At 50.0% G+C, this 19,724-nt stretch overlaps 1 protein-coding gene across 1 annotated transcript in view; it reads left to right on the top strand.

Moving 5' to 3' along the window:
• NYX (nyctalopin) overlaps nt 1-19,270 on the top strand; it is a 36,666-nt gene extending 17,396 nt beyond the window's left edge. Inside the window, exons 2-3 of the mRNA XM_074534528.1 lie at nt 11,647-11,722; nt 15,988-19,270. Coding sequence (XP_074390629.1) covers nt 11,701-11,722; nt 15,988-17,387 — 1,422 coding nt within the window. The 5' untranslated portion in view covers nt 11,647-11,700 and the 3' untranslated portion in view covers nt 17,388-19,270. The remainder of the gene's footprint in view (nt 1-11,646; nt 11,723-15,987) is intronic.
• The last annotated feature ends 454 nt before the right edge of the window (nt 19,271-19,724 follow it).

Here is a 19,724-nt window from a genome sequence, read left to right as displayed (position 1 = left end):
TGGGGCTGGTGCTGACGGTGAGGGTTTGCTGTGCTGCAATTTGTCCTTGCACCCTCCCAGGACAGGGGAGAAAGGCTCAGTTCAGGCTGGTGTGGGACAGAGCTCAGAGCACTGGATCAGAGCACAGGGCTGGGCTCCCTGAAGGAACTCAGGTTTGTGAGCAGGGTCCCAGCCACACCAGACAGAGCCTGCTTGGACTGGGCTGCTTGGTCCTGCACAGGCATGAGGGACAAAAGGCAAACACCCCACTTTTCCTTTGTCATGGAAAAGTGATAGGCACGTTCCAGGCTTGGATAAAAAAAATGTTTAGATCTCCTTCAGGTGCTGCCTGGGCCTCACAAAACACTCCTGATCAAACATTCAGGCCCAGAACCTCGAGGGTGTTTCAGCATCCGTGCTGCTGACATTCTTTGGCATACACCAAATCCTTTTTAAGTCTCTCAGGTGTGAGTAGAGCCACCCAAACTCAGGTGCTGCTGCCTGGCACAGCCCCAGAGCTGCAGGTGTGGGTCTCAGGAAAGGTGTGTCCAGATCTGGGCTTTGCTAGCACCAGCCAACCTCTCTGTACTGTGTCAGTGCCCAGTTGTGTGTGCTCTTCTTCTCCCCACCCTGAGCTCAGGCTGGTGCTGCAGTCCTTAGCTGGAGACTCTCAAGCACCTCTCAGCCAGCTTGAGGCCCTGGTGGGGGCCCCCAGACTCGATGGGATGTTCTGTCAAGGCACCTACTGAGCATCTTCCCCAAATAATGGTCTGAGAGCATCCCAGCTCGGTGCTTTCATTCATTGCTCCCACAGTCTGCTCTTCATTTTGCAAATTTGAAACTGCACCAATTGCAGCCCCAAGCAGCAGGGTTTCCAAGAATTTCTGTGACACTGGTGGGTCCATTGCTCTGGTGAGAGAAACTGTAGAGGTTGTCACCAAGGGCACCTGAGTGGCTGCTGTGAATGCTCAGAGTGCCAAGGAGAGAGAGAGAAAATGTTTTGGATGCCCCAGAGGTGCTGCCCTATATGGCCCAGCAGCTCTGTCCCCCTCTCACACCCTCAGGTACCAAATGTGTCTCCCCTGTACAGCCCAGTGAGGCTCAAGAAGTGTGAAAGTGCTGCTGAAATCAAAGGGAAATTATAATCATGGTGAGAAATTCTGGGTGGGACACAGGTTTGTTGAGGGCTGTTGTATCTTGCAGAGCCCTGGTGTGATTTATTTTTAATGCTGAATGCCTGGCCCTCCATTGCATTTCCCACCTGTGTTGTTTGCCCTCTAATTTATTTGTTTCCCACCACACAAGGAGGGCAGACACACTCCATCTCTGCTATAACTCAAACTGGGCACAACAGCTTGTTGCTACACACTCATGGCTAGGAAGCTGTTGTGGCACAGCTTCTCTGGCAGCAGCACAGAGGGTTTCCCCCACCTGCCTGCATGAGCCCAGCACAGCCTGCATCCCTGGATGCAGCCCAGAAATGGTTAAGGGATGAGCAGGCTGTGGTGCTGCTGTTAAACTTGCAGGAGTGGAACTTTCCCTTCCCTTGTCAGTTGCTGGGTTTGGGACTCAGCACTTTTTCCATCCAGGAGTGTACTTGCCCTACCGCACAGGAGCTGCATCCTCTGCCACCATCAATTTGATGTCTCAGAAAAAGGTGCTGAGCTCCTTGTCCCTCAGGTAATGCCACAGACATGTTTTATGAAAAATCTTTTCCTTAGGAGTTTTTCTCCTGAGAAGCTGTGAGGCCTCAGGAAGAAAATGTAAACAAGGGTTATCTGCTGCTGTGGAATGCAACAGGTGCATCTGTGATTGGTCTCATGTGGTTGTTTCTAATTATTGGCCAATCACAGTCCAGCTGTCCAGACTGTCTTGGTCACTCACAAGTCTTTGTTATCATTCTTTTTCTATTCTTAGCCAGCCTTCTGATGAAATCCTTTCTTCTATTCTTTCAGTATAGTTTTAATATAATATATATCATAAAATAATAAAGCTTCTGAAACATGGAGCCAACATCCTCATCTCTTCCCTCATCCTCAGACCCCTGCAAACACCACCAAAAGGTAACCAGGCCTTCTGCAGCTGGCAGGAATCAGAGTCTTTAGCATGAGCAGGAGTGCTGTACTTCTGTGATCCATAAATACCCACCAGTGTGGGGGATCTGCTGTCTTTGCCGTGCCATGGCTGTGGGGGCTTTTTTTGGCAACAGAAAAAGGGTTGGTATGGAGGAGGAGGTGCCAGCAGCCCATAAAAGCACAGGCAGGGAACGAGGGGGAAGCAGAATGTGTGGGTGTAAATGTGAGCTTATCTCCTGCAGCGGCTGTTCCCCTCCCACCCCAAGCTCTGCTAGCTTTAATCATCTTAGACCCGTGCAAAAGCTCTGCATGTGTCAGGTGCAGGGTGTTTGAGCAGCTGCATTGCTGAGCTGCAGGATCCAAACCCCTTGCACTTGGGCTTTGTGGAGGTGGCAGATGGGTCCCAATGGCCACAGCTCCTGAGCCCAGTGGCTGCTCCATCCCCCTCTGGTGTGTTTCACATCTGGCTTCATATATTCAGAGAATGCACAGCCACTGCATATTCAGTAAGGCATGATAAGTTCATTAAACAAATCTTCCACATCATCTGTGAGTGTACACTGCTCTAACATCCTGTTTAATGTGCTGGTTATTGTGGAATTGAAGTTTATTCCTGATCTGATGCTTTCCTCCTTTCCTGCCTGCCAGCATCTTTGACAGATGACAGAATTCTGTTTAGATCTGTACCAGGTAATTGTGTTTGCTTGTTGCAGTGCTCCTTGTTACTTTGCATTCAGAAGTGTCAGGCAGGGGAAAGTGCCATGGCAGGTGGAGTAAAATCACATTGCAGCCCAGCTGTAGCCCCCAGGTCCCTTCCTCCAAGAGTCCCAGGGCCTGTGGTTCATTTTCCCAGGTATTTGACCTGGCTACAGAGCAGGATCCTGACATAAATGCCTGAGTTAAGCAGAGACAGGTAAAGTGATGAACCTGACCCAAATATTGGCTCCATACAGGGGTGAGAAGGTGGCACAGATCCTGTCCTGGAGGTGGGAGAGATGAATTACCAGGAGGTAAATAAAGTGTCTGGTGAGTCCTGGGAGGGCTGTTGGCTTGGATAATGTATGGCCTGTTGTGCCTTTACTGCAGAAAGGCTTTTTCAAAAGGTATTGGCAGAGCTGTGTTCAATTCATTGTGCACTGCCTGGATGTGGCTGTGGAGGAGTTTATCAGGATGAATGGAGCCAGGAGCACTAAGGGGGAATTAAGCAGAACTCACTGCCATGTCCTTGCCTTCCTGTGTGCACTGTGCAGCTCCCCATGAGATCACAAGGAGCTGCAGGAGCCTGTGGGAAGCGTGGCACAAGGACTTCAGCAGGGCATGAGCAGCTCCCTGTCACTGTCCTGGCTGGGAGTGGGAGCTCCAGACAAAATTTACTACAGAAACCCTGCCACTGAGTCATGAGGTGCAGAGAGCACCCCCTTGCTTTTTAAGCTTCTCAGAGAGGAGCCTGAAGGTGGCTGGATCCAATCTTAGCCTCAGACTGTCAATAACTCATGTAACTTTGACCTGCAAAATTTAAAGATCAATTTAAAGATGGCAAATCAGATATGTTTATATAAAACAAATTATTTATTATGACAAATGATGAGACAAAAGATCTTAATCCAAATTACTAACTACACAGAATAAAAGCTGAAACTACCAATAATTATATAGCATAACATAGTGCACTAAATTACAGCAGTTGTAATAAAGGTAGCAAAAAGAAATATTGACGTAATTCACCATACCAACACTGAGAGTGGACAGGTCTCTTAACACTGAGGAGCAACTTTGAGGGGCACCCCCACTCAAGGGAGAATCTCCACACACTGTCCAAGAAGGGGTACCTCAGAAGAACCTACTGTATGGAAAGTGGACTGGATTTTTAGAGTGTAAATATGCTGTCAGTCATTTGCCTACAGGCCACTTTAGCAGCTTATCTGCCAAAGCTTTGCCTTACTGTCAGCATGTTGATTTGGGCTTGGTGTGCCAGACTGAGTTTCAGCATAATTCAACACCAAAACAACACACAGGACCCCTCTCAATCCACCCTGATAGATTTCCAAATAGGACATTGTCCATTGAGTTCTTGACCACATTCCAGGTCAAAGCATGAGGGGGTGTGGGGGGAAATCATCCTGCCACAATTCCACAGGATAGGAATGGCCCCCCAGATGGGCTGGAGCACAGCAGAGCAGCTCCCCAGCTGCTGGAAAACGCACCAGGAGCCCACACTCCCCCAGGGCTCCCTGGCTGTGACTGCCCACACCACTGCCCACCCTTCAGCAGGCAGGGCAGGCTGAAGGCCCAAGTGCTGCCAGTCTTGGACATCCCCATCTGCTGTGGGACAGGGAGCAGCTGCTGCTCCTTGGATGCACTCTGGACACTGGTGATGCCCTGCTGCACAGGAGGGCTGCTCAAAGGCAGGAGGGAGGGCAGGGCTCCCCTCACCCTGCAGAGGAAGAGGATGCAGCCCTGTTCAGGCTTTAACAGCAGCAGTTTTTCCCTGAACAGAGAACCCTGAGCACAGCTGGCCAGTTTTAATCAAAGCCAAGAGTCACAGAGTGGATGTGGGAAACATGGATCCAAGTTTCTTTTCAGTTCTGATTAATACAGATCTGAGTCCAGCTTGCCTCCCCTTCCCCAGGACTGCTCTGGGTATTGAGGGGAGTTACCCAGCAGCCCAAATGGTGTTCTTTTTCATCACTGCATCCTTACACATGTCCTGCAGTGGGAAGCAGGGACTTGCTTCCATGGCAAACACCCAGCCCCTCACTGCAGAGCAGTCCTCACTGCTCCTTTCGTACTGGAAATGTTTCTGTTTGATTGACATGGGAGAGACATGAAACCACATCTGCAGGATGGGCTGGGAGCTGATGTAAAATCCAGTGGCCTGGACAGACATGGAGAGGATCTCTGTCCTGCTCTTAGCAAGCAGTGGGAGGATTTTACCTTGGTGGAGCTACACTCCATGCCCAGGGCTCCTTGTGCTCTTTGTGTGGGGTCTGTGTGGTGTCTTACAGAGCTGCTGGCAGAGGTTTGGGCTGGCAGATGAGTGCACTGGCTGTGCTTTGCTGTGCACTGCCTCTGCTTCAGGCTGCCTACCCTAGAGTGTGCTGTTCCCTTTCAGAAATGCTCCTGCTGCAGCTGCTCCTGCAGCACGGCTTGGCCAGCAGGCACCACCTGGGCTGGGGCTGAGAGCTGGTGCTCAGCTTGACCCTCTCTTCTTCCTGCTGCTTTATTGACTTTAATTCATCACTTTCCACGTGGGTTAAGTTGCTTTTTGGTGGCTATTTCTTGCCAAGTGCTGCTGCTGGCTGCCTTGTCTCATCCACAGAGCAGGTGGTGCAGAATTCTCCTGCAGGATTGCTCCTGTGAGGCAGCTGCTGTGCCCTTGGGCTGGGTTTGGGCATTGTGAGGTGCTCTCAGTCCACAGTCAGGTGTCCATCAGAACCTGTCCCCACTCAGACCATTCTGTGATGGCAGAGATGATGTGTGTGTGTGTGTGTGTGTGTGTGTGTGTGTGGTGGGGACCTGGCTCAGGGGGGATGGTGCTGTGAGCTTGATCCCCTCCTTGCTGAGGATTCACAGGAAGGACCTTGTGGGGGGAACCACAGCAGCTCTTCTGTCCAGGGGATGTCTTGAAGTGGTGTTGGTGTTCTGCAGGGGTGGGAGCAGGAGAAGGCTGGCAAGGACATGACACAGCACCCTGAGGGGGCTGACCCTGCTGTGAGGGAGCTCTGGAACTCAATGCCTGGGTGTGGGAACCCAGGACATCCCTCTGGCTGTCCAGGATGGCCAAGACCCCTGCCAGGGGGCTCAGAGACCCTGGCACAGAGCCCAAAACACCTGTGGGTTTGATAATGACCCATGGAGCAAATTACCAACCTTATATGAAGACCAGCAAGCCACAACAGTTTAGGTAGAATAATAGTGAAGTTATCATGGGGTGGCAAAGGAGATTTTGGGGTTTCTGGTATGGGGGTTCAGGAGGCAAGATGGAGGGAACTGGGTGTGTCCAGCCTTTCTCCTTCTTCTTGGTCTCCATCTTCTGCTGTGATGTTGGCACTTTTAGATTGGTTTAGAGTAGAAGCTCACTGTCTAACATAGGTGATAGGTATTGGAAAGTAATTGTAAACATTGTACACGTAATTTTTAGTTTAAAGACATAACACCACCCTGGGGGCAGGCAGAGTGCCTGGAACTGACCTGCTGGATGGACCTCGGCAGGGCAGGAGAAAGAATTTTGTAGATAAGATACAATAAACAACCTTGAGACCGAGAACCGAAGAGCTCTGGCTCCTTCTTCAAGCACCGGGCTGGGAAAAGAGACTTTTAACATTCTCAGGGTCACTCTGGCCAGCTAGAAGCACCAACACCTGGGCAAAGTTTGGTGGCCTCAGTCTACACACAAATAAAACCCCAGCCTGCAGATGGAAATCTGTCCTCTCTTCCACTCCTTGCTCTCAAAGCCCTGCTTGGCTCCTCAGCTGCTTCTGCAATCTCCTGTGAGCAGCCACATCCCACGTGTACCAAGTGCTATTTCTGGTGGCAGTGCAGGCTGTGCTGCAGCTGCAAACCCCAGCACAGCCACACTGGTCCATCCTGTCTGCTCACAGCTCTGTGATCCTACCACAGACACATCCTCCCTGCCCAAACTCACCCCAGCCAGGGCTCTGTGACCACCCTGTGTGCAGCCTGGTCCCACAGGCAGTGCTGACAGCAGGAGCTCTGCCGAGAAACGCTGAGGCAGCTCCTCCAAAGGTCACCCTGGTGATTACGAGCACAGGAAAGGCTCAGATGTGACACAGCTGTGGCTGGGAGATGAGGGGAAGTGTGCTCTGAGCTGTGCCTGCTCTTACAGGAGCTCAGGAAACCAAAGCCTGTGGAAGGCAGAGGGGCTCGGGCGCTCACCCCAGCACTGGTCCCATCAATGCAAGCAGCTGGTAGAGATAAAAACCAGGGCAGTGAAGATGTTCAGCCCCCAGAATCAGGCAGCAGCTCTGCTCCCTCACTGCCCAGCACTTGGCTGCATGTGTTGGGATGTGCAGTGCTTGGGTTCCAGCTCATCCAGCACTGGTGTCACCAAAGCTGCACGTCCTTGGCTGTCTTGCCATCCTGTCAGAGACAGTAAGCCCTGCTGAGGGCCGTGGTGGTGCCCACAGATATGTGGCCAAAGTGGGTGAGATGAGACCTGTCACCTCCAGTTAGGTAAAATGAGTCCCACCAGCTGTTCTTGGACAAACCTTGAAAACAACAGGAATATTTTACTATGCAACAAGCAGCCCCCGGTGATAATTTAAAGTCATATCAATGTATATTAGAGATAGGAGCTACCTACAGACCCTTAAGTCACCACCATATTAAATGCCTCTGGCCATGAAGAAATGGGCTTTTTGAAGCAATCTTTGCGCTGAGTCTACACAGGATTGCCCTGCAAGGCAGACTTGTCCTCACTGCCAGCTGCTGAAGTTGTGCCAAGGTTTGTGTCCCCACAGCACACACCTCTGGAGCAGAGAGGGTTCCTTCAATCAGGACCCAATTCTCCAAATTCTTTTGGTGGAAGATCAGATATAAACATCTATTGATTTTTTTTTCCAGTGGCAGCATATCTGTGCAGCTTTCTTCTCTTGCTCCACTGCTTTGTTGACCACTGGCTCCTCAGAGTTTCCAGAGATTAAAAAGAGCAGGATTGATCATGAGAAGGAACTTTTGGTAGCAAAAAAAATTTAACAGCACAGAGCTGTAGTAGCACAGTCTGTAGCTTCTGACTCTGCTTCCAGCCTGACAGCCACAGCAGCTTCCCAACACTGAGCATCTCTGGTGTGCTGAACCCTCAGCATCAACCAGCCATGAGTCATGCTCTAAATAATGCTGAGATGTGGTCTAGAGCCCTAGTTTGTTTCTTTAGAGAGCACATGCCAGTCTTCTTTATGTGCTCTCTGGTATTGAAGTTTTCCTACCTAAGATGACAAGAAACTTCTTCTTTCACGCCTCTTTCTCACATTGTCATGGCCTTTCGGGGCCAGGGGTTATCAGGAAATGAGTCAGGAGTCACCAGAAGTTCACAAGGGCACGAGGTGCCTGCTTGGTGCACCTGCAGGGCTCTGCTGAGGCCACTCACAGAGCAACGATCTCTGACTTTCCTGGAAATTGGGACCCCATTTTCCTCCCAATCCCAGCTCCCCAGCCTCCCCCAGCACATGCTGAGGTGTTCTCTGTACCGGGGGCTGGAGGAGTGCAAGGCTGCTGCCCGTGGATGGTGCAGAGCAGCACAGGGCTGTGTTTGCTGCTGCTGGGCAGGAGGATCTCTGGCTGTGCCAGCACTGCTGAGCCTGGGGCTGGGAGGGCTCCTGGTGGGGCAGGACAGGGGCTCTTCAGCTCTTGGACCTCCAGCCACAGCAGGAGATGCAGAGTGGGGCTGGGCTGGCTGCAGTCGCTGCACTGGGGGTGTGTGGGGTGGGTGCTGGTGGCACAGCTGCTGGCAGAGGCTCCTGCAGGGGCAGATGCTGTCTGTGCAGGGCTCGGTGAGGCTGCCTGCTGCAGCAGCTCTCTCAGAGGTGTTCCCTGCCTGCCTTCCTCCTCTGCTTCAGCAGCATCACCTCCTCAGCACTGTGGCTGCTGATTCCTCAGCAGGCACCTCCTGCCCCTGCCCCCCAAAGGGGCTGCTGGGGTGCTCACAGTCCATCAAACCCACCAATCCCCACCCCACCAGCCCCCATCCACCTGCTGTGCACAGCAGAGGGTCCCAGTGCCCTTCACTGGGAGTTGTGTTGGTCCTGCAAGCTGCTCCTCTGAGGGAGGTGGTTCTGCTGATCACAGAAACAATTCCCAGGGCTCAGTGGTCCTTCATGTCCCATCCCTCCAGCCCTTCTATGTGCACATGGAAAAAGAGCAGTGAGGCACAGGGAGCCCCAAAAGCTCACAGAAATGTGGGATTTTGTGCTGCAGACCAGCCCCTCCTCGTTCCCTGTGAGCAGGTTTAGTGCTGCTGTGTAAACCCAGCTGCAGGTCTAATCCCTGGGGAGCTGCCAGCTGCTCTGACACCGGTCTGTCCCCAAATCCCACACACCTTCCTCATCCTCTGCTTTCCCCCTTGCCAACAGCATGTGTGCACCTGGGGAGGGACATTCCTGGTACCCCACGATTCATGGTACCCCAGATAAGGCTCTTGCTGATACTGAGGAAGAAAGAAGTGGGAATAGCGCTTCTTCCTCCTCCTCCCCTCTCAGTTTCTTCATGGCTGAAAGGTCAGTCATCTCCCTTCTGTGATCACATCACTTGTGGCTTCCTGGTATTCCCATGGGAACCAGGGCTTCCAGAGCAAACATCAGCTGCCCCAGCACTGTGAGTACCCAGCTGGTGCTGGTCCTGTCACCACAAGGTCTCCAGCAGCCTCAGCTCTGTGCTGGAGGCTGCAATGTGCTTGCAATGTCTGTGGCTTTGCAAATCTCTTTCCTCCTCTGCAAAACAGCGCTGTGCAAAGCACTGAAGTGCAAAGCTGGAGGGTTTATTACAGCAGGTGGTGGGGAAAGGCTTAAAATCTTAAATTCAGCTGAAATCTGTGCTCTATGGGTCACCCCCTGCTCTCCAGCCTCACCCCAGCACAGCCTGCTTACAGACTGTTGGGACAGACAAATTTCCTGAGGTGCCAGCCAGATGCCTTAAGACTGAGGGAAAGCCAAACCAAAATAAACCTTATGTAGCTGGGTGCTTTAATTTGCAGGAAGAGCTGTGCAGCAGCAGGCTGAATATTTCTTGCTGTATCAAGCATAAATTCATCAGGTATTCCATTTCCTGGGGGAAAAAAAATAAAGCAGAATAATTCACTTGGAAATAAAGAGTGGAGCTATTTTTCCCTCTGACATGGTGAATGCAATTACCTAAGGCATGGGAGGCTGAGATAACTCACTGATTCAGCCCCCACTCTCGAAAGAAACCATCATCATTCTGTCAGGAAAGGCTTTAAACTCCAATTCACATCCTGAATGCTAAAACATCACCACATACAGAAGCCGTCCTTATGATTTCCATGCACCAGCTGCTGCATCACAAGGAAAACACACTCAGAGACAGGCCAGAATTTATTATTGTCGAGGCCATATACACAGTGCAAGCTCCCTGTGTTTGCTGACCCTTTTCCCCATGCTGTTGGTGTCTCCTTGTCCATCAGGAGCAATTCCTAGTGAAGCAAAGCCCACTGACACCCTGTTAGTAGTGTGTGAGCCCTGCTGGGGCTGGGAAAATGTGCATGGGGGTTGAGAGTCTTGAGCTGTGTCTGTTTGTTGCAGACATCTTTTATGAAAGACATCTGCGACAGACACAGCTCGAGACTGTGTCATTTTATTTATTTAAAATGACTGTATCATTTTATAAAATTTATCATTTTATGAAAAATCATTTCCTTAGGATTTTTCCTCCTGAGAAGCTGGGAGGCTTCAGGAACAAAATGTAAACAATTATTATCTGCTGCTGTGGAATGCAACAGGTGTATCTGTGATTGGCCCATGTTGGTTGTTTCCAATTAATGGCCAATCACAGCCCAGCTGGCTCGGACAGTGAGCCCGAGCCACAAACCTTTGTTATCATTCTTTCCTATTCTATTCTTAGCTAGCCTTCTGATGAAATCTTTTCTTCTATTCTTTTAGTTTAGTTTTAATGTAATATATATAATAAAATAATAAATCAAGCCTTCTGAAACAGGGAGTAAGATCCTCATCTCTTCCCTCACCCTCAGACCCCTGTGAACACTGTCACATCTGTTTGGAGAGCTCAGTGCAGGCAAGCCATAAGCCTGTGATTGCCCCCAAATTTAATTCCATTTGGGCAGCACTCTCCCACCTCTTCTGCCATTACATAATGGGGAGCAGAGTAATGACTGTGAGCAATACTGTTTGAATGGCAGCAGTCCAATTCTGGACTGTATTTTATTTTTTTTAAAGGTGGGGGGAGAGCAGGTTGGCAGAGGGGAGGAAGCATCCGTTTGGTTTGTCTGCAATCCCTGTTTCCCTCTGGGAGCTTTAGAGGACAGACACATTCTTCCATCTCTGCTAATCCTCCTCTGATACAGAGGATTTTCCTGCCATTAAATGATAGCTTGTGAGAAAAAAATGCCAACTTTTCAGGGACTGACTCGTGTGGCTGAGGGCAGCCTCATGAGCAGGAGGGAGGACACAGCCACTGCCTGGCCAGGTAAGAGCGCATCCTGGTGGGATTTCTGTTGGGAATTTTGGTTTCCACCATTTGATGCTGAGCTGGTTACACTCCTCTGTACTAGCACCTATTTCTTGGGGATAGAGCCAGTCCCTCACTGTTGGTGATCCTTTCCCACCTCAGATGAGAGGAATCTGCCTTTGGCATGGCTTGTGGGAAGGACGCAGATGAGCTCCTGAAAAGCAGCGGCACAAAGCTGCAGGATTCCCTGAGAAGGTCAGTGGTGGAAGACAGATACTCACCAGGAAGGTGCTGGGGACTTCTTCAGTTTGAAAGTGTGTGAGAGAAGAGCGTTTTCCTTCATCTTCCTTTATAAACATAGATCTTTCTGTGGAAAAATGATGCAGGGAAATGACAGAGGATGAAACCCATCTCTATTCTTCCTGTGTGCTTTTAGATCCCATAAGTTTGCTTGCCAGACCTGAAATGCCACTAGAGAATAATCAAGGTAATGTTTGCCATCGTTCTAAATGGTGAGTATGCTCTTATTCTGCATTATCCAGTAGTGGATTAGACAGATCATTTGGAAAGATGGTGGTTAAATATTCAATTATTGCAAGCATTGCCTCTTAACCCTTCTTTATTTTTTGTTTCTTTTCCTTTGGTCTCTCACTCTTTCTTCCAAATACTGAGTTACTGTAGTATTAAAAGAGCGGAAGATATCATCCATGGGAGGAGATTTTTTTATTCTTTATTGTAACAAATGTTTTTGACCTTACTGCTCTATTTCACCCTTTTGCTCAAACACACATCTCATTTGAGTGCTCAGATGTGTCACTGAGGGGCTGAAAGCTTCCAGCTGCTGCCCTTTTTTAGGGAAGGGGAAGGAGTGAGGTGGGAAAGATGGGAATGTTTCAGGCTGTGTTGATCAGAGGGGATCTCACAAACAGGGAAGAGTTGATCTCTTTTGCCCTGAGCAAAAGCTCTCCCAAGGGTTTGGTACAGTCCATGTGGAGGATTTTTTCCAACTTCCTTTTCAGGAGAAAGAGGGGAAATTGCCCACTAATGCTGCATTGCTGAGGGGTTTCTCAGAGCTCCTGTTGCTGGGGGGATATTTTCTCATTGGATGGTCCTCACACTCTTGCTGTCCATGTCCCACAAATTGCAAAGATGCTCTTGTAAATAGAGATCTTAGAAACCTGCTATGAAATTCCACTAGCAGAAGACCCAGATTTGGCACTTGTGTATAAGGAAAGCAGGCTGGATGTGACTTGGGGGCAGATATTTCCTTTATTGAGTGATTAGAGGGGAAGCAGGGTGGGGAAAGGAGGGGATCTGGTTATCAGCAGGCTCATTCCTGCACTGCCCACCATGGGCACAGCAGTGGGAGGAGGTCTGCTCTGAAGGGCAGGGATGTGCCTGAGCTTGGGGCAGCTGGAGCTAAACATGGAACTTGCTCAGGACAGCCTCATCCATGGGACAGCCCAGGCACAAATGCCCCTCTGGATGTCACCCTGAACCCACACAAGGCTCCCTACCAGCAGCAACCCTTGCATCCCTCATTTTCCAGACAACCACCTGCAGTCAGACATTTGGGAACAGGCAAATCCTTAATCTGTCTGGCCCTGAGTTTATGTAACAGCCTAACAAAAACAACATATGCCCCTGTTGGCAGGCAGAGGGGGGACTGGTGCAGAGGGGAGCAAACAGGGCAGCCCCTGGGCAGGCTGCACAAAGAAAGAGCAATCTTAAAGACCAGCTTATTGTTCCTCTTCTTGTCCTTAAACTCCAGCTGTTGTCAGAAGGATTGAAGAGGACTTTCCTTTGGCTGTGGCTGTTAGATAAGGGCATGGGAAAAAGGGGAAGAGCAGACAAACAAAATGACAACCTGTCTAAAATCCTTTCCACCTCCCAGAGTCCTTCACTACCATTTATCCTTGAAGTGATGTTGTTTTGCTAATTCTCCAGTCACAATAGTGTGCCCAGGCATGATGAGACCTGAATTTTGATGAAGAGGCCACAGCTCATCCTTTTGTGATGCTCTCTGTGTGTCTGAATACCTTTCCTACATGCAATAACCAGCATGGTTTGAACAGACCCAGGCTCCAGGGCAGCTCCTGGGTGGATGCCCTTCAGCAGGGACTTGCCCAACAACTGGTTCTGCAAGTCTCTTCTACACAAGCAGTGCAAACTCCTAAATACGGCCCCATGCATGTTGTCTTTAGAAAGGATGGAGGGAAGGCAGAGCAAGTGTAACCCAAACTGTTGTTTGTCCTGTACATGAAAGCCTTAAGGACTGCAAAAATAAAACTTGATGCTTGCTGCAGCTGATGCTTCTGGGCATATCACCTCTCAGGTCTGTCCTGTTAAAAGTGCCCATGGAAATGCAGCTGAAGGGGGCAGTCCCTGTGCTGCACACCACAGGGAGAGGAGCTTCCCCCTCTGGACACTCAGCAGGAGCATGGAGGAAGCCCCCTGATCCCAGCAGCACAGGAATAGATGTGGCCGTTGATAAAGCTGTTGGTATCTCACGTTTTGCTGAAAAAAAAAAGAAAAGGGTTGTGTTTGTATGGGAGCTAATAAACTGCAGCAGAAAACCAGTCAGCAGCAATAGCACCATTTTGTGCTTGTGACTGCACAGAGTTTCCTGGTGTGGCTGCTCATCTTGTGGAGGAGAAGGTAGGGGGTGTCTGGGAGAGCAATTAGGGAAACTGCCTTCAGTTCTTCCTCTCTAATGAGTTTATATTCATGGAATCAGAGAAAGGAAGGGACCTAAAAGATCATCTCATTCCAGGCCCCTTGCCACAAGCAGGGACATCTTCCACCTTCATCCAGCCTGGCCTAGAGCACTGCCGGGCTGAGGCATCCACAGCTTCTCTGGGTACCCTGTGCCAGGGCCTCACCACCCTCACAGTATAGAATTTCTTCCATATATCTGACCTAAATTTCCTCTCTTTCAGATGGGAGAAGCATTTTGAATTAAAAAAAAAAAAATCAGATTCTTTTTTGACTGGATGTTTTTTCCCTGCAAAACTCCTGTCTGTGGAGGCTGATGTCTCCCAGTTCTTTTGCTCCTTTTTGCTCTTCTCTCATTTCTCCCAAGGGCCTTCTTCTCTTCCTTGTTGTTCACCCACATGTGTGGGACTAACCTGGGAGGAAACCACAGCTTTGCACCTCCTATGTCAGGCTGATAAAGGACAAAGTGGCTGCTCCCATCAAACATAAGGCACTATGGTAACTCTTGAGAATTGGCAAAGCAGCAAAAACTGTGCTGGAGATGCAGAGTTTCTCATCTATGATGAGATCGTGAAGCCAGCAGTTGAACAATATCTCTTAGTTTGTTTTCACTCATGCTGTCACAGCAGTACACAGTGGGAATGTGTTTTCAAACACTGCATTGCATCTCCTTGAGAGCTGAGAGTTCCCCTTCCAGTGCTGCACCAGCTCATGGCTCTGGTGGAGAAACAGGAAGGAAGGAAGGAGGGAAGGAAGGAAGGAAGTGGCGGAAGGAAGTGGCGGAAGGAAGGAAGTGGCGGAAGGAAGTGGCGGAAGGAAGGAAGGAAGGAAGTGGCGGAAGGAAGGAAGGGGTGGAAGGAAGGAAGTGGCGGAAGTGCCGGAAGTGGCGGAAGGAAGGAAGGAAGTGGCGGAAGGAAGGAAGGAAGGAAGGAAGTGGCGGAAGGAAGTGGCGGAAGGAAGTGGTGGAAGGAAGTGGCGTAAGGAAGGAAGGGGCGGAAGGAAGGAAGGAAGGAAGGAAGGAAGGAAGGGGCGTAAGGAAGGAAGTGGCGGAAGGAAGGAAGTGGCGGAAGGAAGTGGCAGAAGGAAGGAAGGAAGTGGCGGAAGGAAGTGGCGGAAGGAAGGAAGGGGCGTAAGGAAGGAAGTGGCGGAAGGAAGGAAGGAAGGAAGGAAGGGGCGGAAGGGGCGGAAGTGGCGGAAGGAAGTGGCGGAAGGAAGGAAGGGGCGTAAGGAAGGAAGGGGCGTAAGGAAGGAAGTGGCGTAAGGAAGGAAGTGGCGGAAGGAAGTGGCGGAAGGAAGTGGCGGAAGGAAGTGGCGGAAGGAAGTGGCGGAAGTGGCGGAAGTGGCGGAAGTGGCGGAAGGAAGGAAGGAAGGAAGGAAGGAAGGAAGGAAGGAAGGAAGGGGGAGAGAGAGAGAGAGAGAGAGAGAGAGAGGGAGAAAGAAAGAAAGAAAGAAAGAAAGAAAGAAAGAAAGAAAGAAAGAAAGAAAGAAAGAAAGAAAGAAAGAAAGAAAGAAAGAAAGAAAGAAAGAAAGAAAGAAAGAAAGAAAGAAAGAAAGAAAGAAAGAAAGAAAGAAAGAAAGAAAGAAAGAAAGAAAGAAAGAAAGAAAGAAAGAAAATTTGACACACTTTGGGCAATTAATTGATCTCCCCTGCCCATTGCCAAACTCAGCATACACTCCCCCTCCCTTTTCCATACCCAGGAATGCTGTAACCCACCCACAGCTCCTGGTCTTTAATGTATTTCTGCTTTCTCCCTGGCCAGACCATGTACCCATCAGGCAGCAGAGAGAGCCCAACAGAGACACTTGAGAAATACTGAATTCTAGGTGAACAGCCTCTTGGGGAGAGGAATTAATCAGAGATTATGTTCTAGGTGACATATATTCTCAGCAGGTTTAGAAACCCCTGAAGATTTTTAAGAATTTTCCACAAGAGCTCCTCAGTCAGCACCTGTGTACAGGTGGCAATTAGCTTGGCTAGAGGGGAGGAATAGACGGTGTAATTTCTTTTTGCTGCTGTAATTGATTTGCTAACGATGCATTCTTCTCTCTGTGGGGATGGCAGTGATCCTTTGGGTCCCCCAGGCGCACGGGGCGTGGGCCTGCGTGCGCTCCTGCCCTCCCAGCTGCGTGTGCACCCCAGAGCGGAGCTGCTCCGTGCGCTGTGACCGCGCCGGCCTGGGCCAGATCCCCAGCGAGTTCCCCTGCGAGGCCTCCTCCATCAACCTGGATAAAAACAGCATCAAGTTCCTGTCCGAGAGGGCCTTCGGGACGCTGCCTTCCCTCAAGTCCCTGTCCCTGAACCACAACAACATCTCTTTCATCACGCCGGGCGCCTTCAAGGGGCTGCCCAGCCTGACAGAGCTGAGGATGGCCCACAACGAGTACATCCGCTACCTGCACACCCGCACCTTCACTGCGCTGCGCCGCCTCGTCAGGCTGGACCTGGCCGACTGCAACCTCTTCAACATCCCCGACAGGATCTTCATCGAGCTGCCCGCTCTGCAGGAACTCTTCTGCTTCCAGAACAACTTCCGAAGGATCCCAGGTGCCATCAGGGGCATGGAGAACTTGACCCATGTGTACCTGGAGAGGAACAGGATCGAAGCGGTGGCCTACAACTCCCTGCAGGGCCTGACCAAGCTGAAATACCTGAATCTGCAGGACAACAAGATAAATGTCATCCACGAGCGAGCTTTTCAGGGCTGTCAGAGGATGGAGTACCTGTACCTGAATGACAACTTGATCAGTGAGCTTCCAGAAAACTCCTTTGATGGCCTGAGGCGCCTGAAGATGCTCAACCTGGGGGGGAATTTTCTCAGGAACATTTCCAACACCTGGTTCCGGGACTTGGGGGAGCTGGAGTTCCTCTACCTGGACCGCAACAGGATCAGCTACATTGAGGAAGGGGCTTTTGAGAACCTCACCAGCCTGGTGGCTCTGCACTTGAACAGCAACAACCTGACAACGCTGCCCTTCTCCGTGTTCGAGCCCGTGTACTTCCTGGGCCGCCTGTACCTCTTCCGCAACCCCTGGGAGTGCGACTGCCGCCTCGAGTGGCTCAAGGAGTGGATGGAGAACTACAGGCTGGTCAGGGACATCCCGTGTGCCTCCCCCTCCTCGGTGGCAGGCATTGATCTGACGGACGTGCTCTTTGAGAGGTCTCCCGAAGGTTTCTGCCTGGACCCGGAGGAGCTGAACGTCACATCTGAACGGCCGACGCCCAGCGAGGAGCCTTGGTCCACCACAGAGAGCAAGTTCAACAGCCTTATCTCCAAACTCCTGCTCCAGATGGGCCTTCCCGAAGAGGTGGCAAATGCCACTGAAGTGTACACTAACAGCACACAGCCAGACGGACAGACTGAAGGGGTTTCTTCTGGCGTGGGGGAGGACAGAACCGAGGCTGGCTCCTGTTCCTTGTACCTCCCAGCACTTCTGGCAGTGATTGTTCTGCTGTGCAAATAGTCCAAGGGCTGGATGGAGCAGGGATTCTGCTTAAGTGTTTAGACTCTGCGCCTACTTAGACATCAGAGTGGGCCTCTGATATGTAAAGGGCTCCAAACTCTTTCAGGTTGGGTTTGTTGGATCTGGCTCCAGATTCCCCCGGGAGCTGGTGAGATCTGGGTCCCACTCGGGGTGACAAACCTGCCCTGTAGCAAATGGCTACTCACAGGGAGATGAGCAGCACTAAGGCTGAATTTTGCCCAGACATGTGTGATGTTCTGCCGGGAAAGGAGGGATAAGGGGTCTGTCTGTGGGGTGTTTGTTCCATTGGGCCAGCTTCAGAGAGTAAGAGGCTCCATGGTGACTCAGCTTCATGAGAGAAAGATGAGGCTGCAGAACTGGGCCCCTCTTCGTGTCCTGACAGACATCCACACTCATGGCAGATGCTGCAACAATGGGAAACAATTCCTGATTTCCCCCCGCGGGTGCAGGAGGGAGGAGGGCAGTCCTGGGCAACATCCAGGGATGCAGCCCTAGGCCTCATGGAAACATCCAGGAGACATGTACAGGCCTCATAAAACATCCAGGGAACATGTACAGGCCTCATGGAAACATCCAGGGAACATGTACAGGCCTCATGAAAATGTCCAGGGAACATGGACAGGTCTCATGAAAACAAGGAAAGTGCCCAGGGGGGGCCACCTGCCCCAGGCAGATCTGGGGTGGGCACAGTTTTTTGGCTGTGACCACAGGCAGGATTTTGATCGTTTCTCCCCTCCTGTTATCCTGGTACTGGTGTAGGAGAACCAGGTGGGCCTGTGTTTGTCCAAACATTCTTCTCTGAGGCAAAGCTACTTAAACTTCACTTACTTATTCCCATTATTTCAGTGTGTTTAATTTTTCAGTGAATATATTATTTCAAGGAATACATTTTTTATTTGTAGATTGTTTCAGGGCATGGCTGCAGGGGCAGAGCACAGTGATGACAAATGCAACCAGGGCCTATGAAATATTTTGTATTTCCACCACTAATATGTACCATGTAGTGTGTCATACTATGCCATACTGATAATTTTCTTTTATACGGTATCTTAAGTGTTTTATCTTTGAAATCTTCAATGAAAGCTGCTGATATGACCAGAAAAAAATGATGTTTTATGTATCAAACCATATTAATAAAATAATTTGATATTTTACTGACAAAAATAAATTAACTGCTCAAACCTAGGTTTTAGGTTTTTTTGAGATCCTTGAACAACTCTGGTGATTGTTTTTTTGCAGGCTACTCAAATGAGTGTACATGAGTGTCCTTTCATGGCTTAGAGCAAATGGCAAGCTATTTATTGCAGCATAAGTACTTTCACTTAGAACTTGACTGTGCTTATGTTTGTGTTAAGCAGCAGCAATTGAAAATATAAGAGACTATATAGAGATACTCTTCTGTCCAAAAAGATCTTCTGCTTTCTAATTAGTGCCAGAGATTTCCAGAGGAAAGATGAGTACAGGGAAAACCAAGCCTGCAGTGGCTTCTCAGTTATCTGACCACAGTTTCCTCAGGGAATCAGAATGCCAGATGGTTTGATAAATGCCTATTTGACCTGTTCCATGAACTAAATTCAATGAGTTTGGATTTCCAGGCTATTTATGAATCCATTAATCTTCTTAAGTGCTAAATTCATCTGAGTATTATAAGAGGCTGTTTTTCAAACCTAGTCCAGCCTGGTGCTGTAGAGGCATATTAGGTTAAGGATGCCTTTAGAGGAGCACTGTTTCATCCTGTCAGGGGAGGTTTAGCAATGGGCCTGGCACAGATGGTAGGACACAAATGGTTGTATTTCACTTCCTGTAAGTACAGACACCTCAGAGTGAATTGTTTTTATAACCCACAAATTCATTTTCTATGCTGGGGCACATTAAAGCTGAAGATAACCTCACTGTGCAATTGCTGAGTGGCTTTCAAGTCAATCAGTGCTTCAAAGATGCTCCTGCTTTACCTGCAAGATACAGATCTGAATGTGAAACATCTTAAAATGTTGTTTTTAGCAGAGCTTCTGCAGTCAGGTGATGAGCAAGAGGGCTGTGCGTTGCACTCAGCTGTGTGACAGCAGGGACACTGACCTTGGGGTCCATGGTTTGTCTCTCGTGCTCAAACCCCTGCCTGGCCCAGAGAGGTTTCCCTGTGCAGCTCTGACACAGCCTGCAGAGAGTGTCTGATGTTGTGCTGGGTGTAATGTCTTCATCTTCCCTGCAGGAATGGGACAGACTCTGTGCTCTCCTGCTCTGAAATCCTGCTCTGAGCTGGGAGATCAGCAGTGTGTGTTTGCAGTGGCACGGAGCAGCTGGCACGTGGCACTCCAA

The sequence above is a fragment of the Zonotrichia albicollis genome, chromosome 2 (assembly GCF_047830755.1).
Source record: "Zonotrichia albicollis isolate bZonAlb1 chromosome 2, bZonAlb1.hap1, whole genome shotgun sequence".
Classification (NCBI taxonomy): Eukaryota; Metazoa; Chordata; class Aves; order Passeriformes; family Passerellidae; genus Zonotrichia; species Zonotrichia albicollis.
The sequence above is the reverse complement of the archived record's forward strand: the minus strand, read 5'-3'. Positions and strand labels throughout refer to the sequence as shown.